Source organism: Nesoenas mayeri (genome assembly GCF_963082525.1).
Source record: "Nesoenas mayeri genome assembly, chromosome: 2".
NCBI lineage: Eukaryota > Metazoa > Chordata > Aves > Columbiformes > Columbidae > Nesoenas > Nesoenas mayeri.
In genome coordinates, this window is record NC_137543.1 from 15,525,697 (window position 1) to 15,533,403 (window position 7,707).

The 7,707-nt window shown below is 47.0% G+C and overlaps 1 protein-coding gene across 1 annotated transcript; it reads right to left on the reverse strand.

Moving 5' to 3' along the window:
- Positions 1 to 1,914: 1,914 nt before the first annotated feature.
- CCN3 (cellular communication network factor 3) lies at positions 1,915 to 7,178 on the reverse strand (the record flags this gene model as incomplete). The annotated part of the gene is given in 6 exon segments (XM_080339633.1): positions 1,915 to 2,211; positions 4,190 to 4,395; positions 6,245 to 6,496; positions 6,794 to 7,036; positions 7,039 to 7,063; positions 7,065 to 7,178. Coding segments are annotated over 6 exon segments (1,137 nt in total).
- Positions 7,179 to 7,707: the final 529 nt, after the last annotated feature.

Genomic DNA, 7,707 nt, shown 5'->3' on the forward strand with positions numbered 1-7,707 from the left:
TGAGGAGAGACTTTTTAGTAGGGCCTATTGCAGTAGAACAAATGTTGATGGTTTTAAACTAAAAGAGGGGAGATTCAGACTAGAGATAAGGAAGAAATGTTTCACAATGAGGGTGGCGAAACACTGGCCCAGGTTGCCCAGAGAGGTGGTAGATGCCCCATCCCTGGAGACATTCAAGGCCAGGCTGGACGGGGCTCTGAGCAACCTGATCTAGTTGAAGATGTCCCTGCTCATCACACGGGGTTTGGACAAGGTGACCTTTGAAGGTCTTTTCCAACCCAAACTATTCTGATCAGGAATTAACCAGTGCAAGGGCAGTGAGTGTGCACGTATGCATGAGCACCTGCCTGATGAAGGATAAGACTTGTCTTCTTCCAGCTGTTTGAACAGCATGAAGCAGGCAGGGATGTGTTGATAACAGTAGCAGTGGCTACAAAGCAATTTATCATTAACACAGGTAGTGGGGAAACCCATGCAAGAGTCCCAAAATCTATCAAACCTTAACCTTAACCTTAACCAGTATGGGTTTTAGCATCAGGGCCTCATGACTTACAGTTACTAAAAAAACTTCAGCTGTTGGTACCTACTCACAAATAACTTTATTTTGGGCTCCATTGGCTATAACAGCTATTTAGATGTCTACACATAGTCACCAAATTTAAGTCTTAGCCCAGAGGTGAATTCCACCCTGTGTGTATCTCCGGAACTGCAGAACTGGAGGTTGCCAGCTCCTCTAGAGAACACCACTAGGCCAAATATGCCCAGATTTGGCCTTCTGCTTTTTTTTTCTCTTTTTTCTTCTCAAGAGAGGGCTGTTTCCTACCACATGGTTATGAGACAGTTGTGGTGTAAGTGCTACTCTGGTACACTTATGTGTGCCTCACACATTATTCATCCTTCGCTGTGCCAAGACACCGCATAATTGTTAGGGCAGATATTACAATGAGATACACTAAGAACATCACAAGATGGGGTCTTTTGACTTTAAGAGTCTGCAGACCCTTTTTCTTCCCATTGCTTTTAGCTGTTAGAAGTTGGTAGTTTAAGAAAACTCCAGGAAAAAATATTTTGAATCACATAAAGTTTATTTCTTTAGCAAAGTTATATTACAATATATACAGTTTCTATTTACATATAGACCTTCCTAAGAAATGAAGCACCATATGATACAGTTACTATTTTAGAGGAATTTACAGAAATTTTATTTTTGCATCCAAATAGTTATATCTACAGACACACATTGGTTAGAACCAAGTTCTAAGATGCTGACATCAATGGGTTTTGGATTAGACTGGTGATGAAGACAATTTAATTGCTGTCAGCTATCAATCTGCTATGCTTCCTGTATGAGATGTTAGCTATGCCATTTCTGGGGCTACGTGCAAACTTAATCCTCAGAGAAAGTTAGAGGTAGAGATAGAAGGTATAAGACACAAGAATGAAACACTTTCATCAGTAAGATTTTTACTGTCATCAGAAACAGAGTTTCATTAGAATGGAAAAAGGGCGCTTAAGTGTTTACACTCATTATGCAAAGTGAGTTAAGAACCTGGAAGCTTAAGTGATATGGTATCACGCATTACCCAAGGAATCCATTTACTTGTAAAGAGCTCATGGCATGATCCCCTTAACTCAAGGAGAAAGACAGCTGTTCGCTTTTGTAACCTTTACACCACTGTCAAGAAAAAGGAGGCTCCGTCCAAGGTACAAAATGTCCTTCAAGTGAATAAAAGACATTTGGAGGGTGAAAACGTAAAATGAGGTATTTAATAAACTACAGGAGAAAAGAAAGCGCCTAGACTGTTTTGAACCACATCTTAGATATTTTACATACATAATTGTTACATTCACCTGATTGTGGGTCAAGTTTTGTAGAATCTATTTATACCTTTTGTGCTACCGAATTGATGTTTTTCACATTTTTGTTTCACTAGATGTTAGATCTAACGGCTGGAAGAAAGCATTGTTACTCTGAGGACAGTTACTATGACAGACACAGGTGTTGATCAACATCATTGGCTTTTTTAGGACTTTGTCCTGAGGACAGCGGAACTCAACTTGGATCGTTTTGGTGTTGTGTGGGGTGCAGCATCGTCCATCACTGCAAAGGCCACAGTAACGAGGTTTGTATGTCTGGACACTAGTGCAGTTCTTGTATTCAAAGTGAACAGCTTTCAGGGACTTCTTTGTTCGGACACATTTCTTCCCTTTCTAAGAGAAATATGAAGGCACATTAGATACATCACTGTGTAAGACAGAAAGCAGTTAAAAATTGACATGCAAGGATATAGATCTACTATGAAAACTCAAATTTGTTGTCTTTGCTCGTTCAACACCAATAAGACTCTGCCTCTACTTCAGCAATTACTTACAGGTAACTCCTGCAAGATCTGCCCTTTGACACCAGTGTGCTATTGGGCCAGTAATAAATGACAAATAAAGACCACTCTTGTCATCTGAGACAAGCCGAACCAGAATTCATTATGAAACTATACTCTACTGGAAAACATCTCAGGCTACACTGCTACACTAGTTCCATCAGAGAATCAGGAAGCCAAATGAGCAAGATACAGGACTAGATTCAGAGAGAAAATAAAGGGTTAAAACAAACCTCAAAAGTTTTGTTCTAGTGATCCAAGGCAGAATCAGCTTCATCCAATAATGATTCTTAACAGTCTAAATTGTCCTTGGAAGTCTCAGTGACAGAGACTCCACATCTGCCCCAGAGAATCCTAAAGGTTCACTGTTCTTACTGCTTGGAAGATTTTCACTCCTGTCTTAATTTTATGCAATCCAAACTCAACATTTCTTGTTGTATCACCCATGGAGTCAGAACAGTCTGTAGTTTCTGAACACAGCTATGAGAATGCATCTCTTCTCTCGCATTCAGATAAAGTTCTGTTCAGCTTTTTCCTAGCGGAATATGTTTTCTAGACCTTTGATCATTGTTTTAAGTCTCCCCAACTCTTCTCAAATGTGTGATATCCTTTCCAAAACATAGTATTTAAAACTGCACAGTGTTCAGCAAAGGCCTTAGCAATGTCTTCCAACACTCGGAACACTACATAAAGTGATGGTCCACTTACCCACCCATGTTATTCTCCCTGACAGTAACACTTGCATAATATGCACAGGCAGTCAAAAAGTCAGCTACCTTGGATACACATTTATTGCACGTGAAGTGTCAGTGTTGGATTTGCTTTTGGAAAAAGCATCATAAGGATTAAGATCAGGTTTAATTTACCTAAGCAAATTTTGCAGGATTTCACACATTTCTCTGCAGTTCCAAATGCTCAACAGACTAGAAATCTGACATACCCATCTGCATGATTGGGTGATCTCTGAAGTACATGTACAAGGAGTACAATTGCAGTTGTGGGAGAATTCAAGACTGCATGAGCTGTCAAAATAGGCTGCTCGTGCAATATTTCTGATCTATTTGGGATGGCTCAAATTATCACAGAATCATGTAATGGTTTGGGTTTGAAGGGACCTTTAAAGCTCATCTAGTCCAACCCCCTGCAATGAGCAGAGACATCTGCAACCAGGTCAGGTTGCTCAGAGCCCCATCCAGCCTGGCGTTGAATGTCTCCAGGGATGGGGCATCTACCACCCCTTTGGGCAACCTGGGCCAGTGTTTCACCACACTCACCATTTCTTCTTTATATCTAGCCTGAATCTCCCCTCTTCTAGTTTAAAACCATTACCCCTTGTCCTGTCATGACAAGCACTGCTAAAAAGTCTCTCCCCATCTTTCTTATAGGCTTTTTCTAAGTACTAAAAGGCTGCAATAAGGTCTTCCCAGAGCCTTCTCCAGGCTAAACAGCCCCAACTCTCTCAGCCTGTCCTCACAGCAGAGCTGTTCAGCCCTCTGACCATTTCTGTGGCTCCTCTGGCCCCCCCCGAACAGGTCCATGTCTGTCCTGTGCTGAGGGCTCCAGCGCTGGACACAGGACTCCAGGTGGGGTCTCACCAGAGCGGAGCAGAGGGGCAGAATCACCTCCCTCCACCTGCTGGAGGTGCAGCACAAAACTACTGAGCATGCTTACCAGAAACACCAGGCTTGCTGCACATACGCTAAAATGTGTATTTAAATGCACTTGCATCTGGAGCACCCTAGGCACTAATATTGCAACCTTGGAATTACAGCTGAAGAGGCTCTGCTACCTGGCCACTCTCTGCAGCTTACCTTACCAGATGGCTCTTCATTTTCACAAGGTCTTATCATGCAAAGCCGTGTCTGCTTCACCATCTCACACTGCTGATTTCTGTTGGTAACACGGGTGGAAAAGCCCATTCCACAGCTTTTGGAACAAGCACTCCATTCTGTTGTCTGCTCAATACAATTGGCGCTTGAATCTGTCACAACCCCGAGCGTGGCCTCTTGCCTGTAGGCTGGAGACAAAACCTCACAGAACCTTATTACAAGAAAAACTGATGTGAAACCCCAGTATCTAATTGAGCTCTACCACAACTGGGAAGAAACACATGACACAACAAAAAAGGTCCAAAATCTATGCTTTTTGGCAGGATTTAGGAATTTTAAAAGCTGCCTTTTTAGGAGCCCTGGATGGCAGCTTCTCACATCTAAAAATAACAGAAAGGTGCATATCAGTGTAATCGTCAAAGCATTCAGATTCAGTCCACTCAAGTTCACAGCTGGAAGAATTACTGCCAATTTTTTAACCAGTTTAGAACCCTAATAACTCTTTACTCCTCACTCTTTCCAATTGAAATACATCAGCAATCTCCTCTAAAGCTACATCACAAAAATATTTATATTTGATATGATTTGAGAGAGGTTGGATTATTTATCTAAACTAATAAACAGCATGGAAGTAAAGTCCTTTACTCTGAAACTCATAAACTCACCCAATCTTGTCAATTATTGACAGATTATAGCCAATGTGATGGCAGAGAAGGACAAAGGAAGTAATTTCCAGGAGCTATCAATCACAGCTACTCAAAGGCGCAGCCAGCTCTGATTATTGTCCTGCCCTCACAGCAGTGTTAATCTTTATTATGCAAATATTGCTAACTGTATAGTTTGATTCCGCGGTTATCACAGAAGTAAACAGAATGAAGTAACACAACTGAGCCATCAGTCACAGCTCTTGCTGTTAAGCTCCTCTACAACAGCTTTTTTTGCCTTTTGCATGGTAAAGCTTTAAAAAAGGTGGCCTCCCAAGAAGGATGGCCTTTGCTAGAAAGAATGCACATAATCCATCTGTAGGTATTTCATGGATTAGCCTGTCACTGTCAGACAAATCAAAGGAAAGATAGTAGAAAGGTGGCAAGCTTTTTGTTTATACCTCACGTGCCTTACAACTGACACTTAATGGCCCTCTGAAAAGTTAATAAAGCCTTTCTTCCTGGATTCTTCCCTACTTGTTTTTCAAATGGATTAGCAGAGTTTCAGCATAACTACCTGCTTAAAACCAAAAAGATCAGTGACTGGAAGAGAATGCAGTGCCCTCAACTCTCAGTAAAAGTAGCTTATTCATGTTGAACTAAAAGTCTAATTTAAAAGGGATACAGACATAATTCAGTAACAAAATGGGGGGAATATTATGTAGCTTTTTCAGTCACAAAAGCACTTTATGAATCCTGCATTTTGGAATGGGATTTTTTCTTTTCAGATCCATTCACCGTGTTTATAACCACTGCTTCTCCAAGTACTTTGTAAAGCTTTTAATGCCAACAGTAATGATGAGAGCTCTAGCACAGACAGGCAGGAATTTGTTGGCTTTTTAGCTACCACGCTGACCACTTGTAATAGCTGGGGAACTCAAGGGGGAAAAACGTCTCCTGTAGACTAAGCTGTTAGAATGGTATTTATGATATGAAACATAAGTGCAGGGCAACTAGGAAGACTGCAGCTTTGATCTGAGGATGGGGGGATGTTTGGAGAATTATGAGCTTGCCCTTGTTTTATTCCACTCATAGAACTACTCTGTACCAGATAAACAGCAATTTCAGAATCAGGATTTAACTAAGTTTAGCTGCCTTTAAAAACTGCTATGCACACTCATCCTCTGAATATGTTTTCGTTTACCTATCGAGCTCTGCCTTTATTCATAACCACCAGTTTACTTACTAGTGACTAGTGACAGAGAAAAATATCAGAAAAAAAAAAAAAACAACCACACAAAGCAATGTGTCTTAGATTGGGTAACCCCAGGGATATTTCCAGTATGATATCACCTCCTCCTCACAATGACTGTGATAGTTTTAGTTTCCTCACCAGCCATAGCAAAACCTCCCAAAATCACTTCATCTTTAGGGTCACAGATCCACTTCTCACAGCACTCTCCAGGGACTTCGATTTTTCTGGGGAAAGGGCAGTCGGGGCCGGGGAGCAGCAGGTCCAGGTTGCAGCGGGGCAGGCAGCCGATCTGTCCATCTCGGCAGGTGCACTGGTACTTGCAGCTGGGCTGGAACGTCTCTCCGTTGCGATAGATCATCCCGTCGAACACGCAGTTGTCTCCCTCCAGCACTAGCGAGGAAAGCGAACGCATTTCCCTGAGGCAGAGGGCACCCGGCACCCCCGGCCCTCTCCAGACCACGGCGGTCGCACTCGACACCGCTCCGGCAGCGGCACGGAGCGCTCGGCCCCCCGCAGCCGTCGGACGAGCCGCTTCGCCCGGGGAAGACCGGACAGCGACAGCCTCCAGCGGGCACCGTGGCGGGCTGAGCCGGGGAGGGTGTCCCCACCGCCTCGGGGAGGGCTGGGGCAGGCGGGGAACGCCGTGCCGGCCTCTGCCCACCGGCCCGCCCGTCCGCCGCCACCTACCCATGCAGATGCCGGCGGCCCCGCCGCCGTCCTCGGGGCCGCGGTCGCAGTAGAGCCCGCTGCTCTCGTCGCAGGGCAGCAGCGGGGAGCAGCTCTCGCCGCGCTGCCGGGCGCACACCAGGCAGCAGGAGCAGCCGTCCAGCACGGCGGGCACCCCCGGGGCGCAGCGTGGCGGCTGGGCCGGGCAGCGCCCGCTGCAGGGCCGGGAACACGCCGCCTCCCGCCCGCTCACCTGCGGGGAGAAGCGGCCCCGAGGGCCGGGTCACGGAGCCGGCCCGGCCGCCGGCTGCCCCCCACCCGCCGGCTGCCCCGCACTTGCCTCGCAGAGCCGGAGGAGGAGCAGGAGCAGCAGGGCGGGCAGGCTCTGCCTGCCGCCCGTCGCCATGGTCCCGGCCGCCGCCGCCCCGCCGCGCCTCTCCACTCTGCCGGCAGAGCCATTGCAGCCGCTTATATAGAGGCTGTTGGGGACCCCCTCCGCCAGCACCCCCCCGCGGCGGGCAGCGCGGGCCGGAGGCGGGAGCTGGAGCCGGGCCGGGAGCTCCGCTCCCGCTCCTCTCGCCACCTGTCCCGGCGTCACCGAGCCGCTGCCCCGGCCCCGCCGGCCCTGCTCTCTGCCCCGAGGCCGTGCATGGAGCAGGAGCGGAGCCCCGAGGGCAGAGCTGGTCGGGGGCGGGAGCTGCCGCCCTCAGCCCGGCCCCACACTCCCCATAGCCCCGTTTGCCTGCGGGCGTCTCCCACACGAGCTGTGCTGCCGGCTGTGAGCTGTAGGGAAGCTCGATGCTACAGCACGGGCTCTGCAACGACCAATAGGGTTGGGCAGGGCTTGGCTTTCCAGACCAGGTGCCCCAAGCATGAGCACCTCTCAGGACTACACCGCTTCTGCCCTGGCGTGAGGCCTCCTGAGGTCTGCAGCC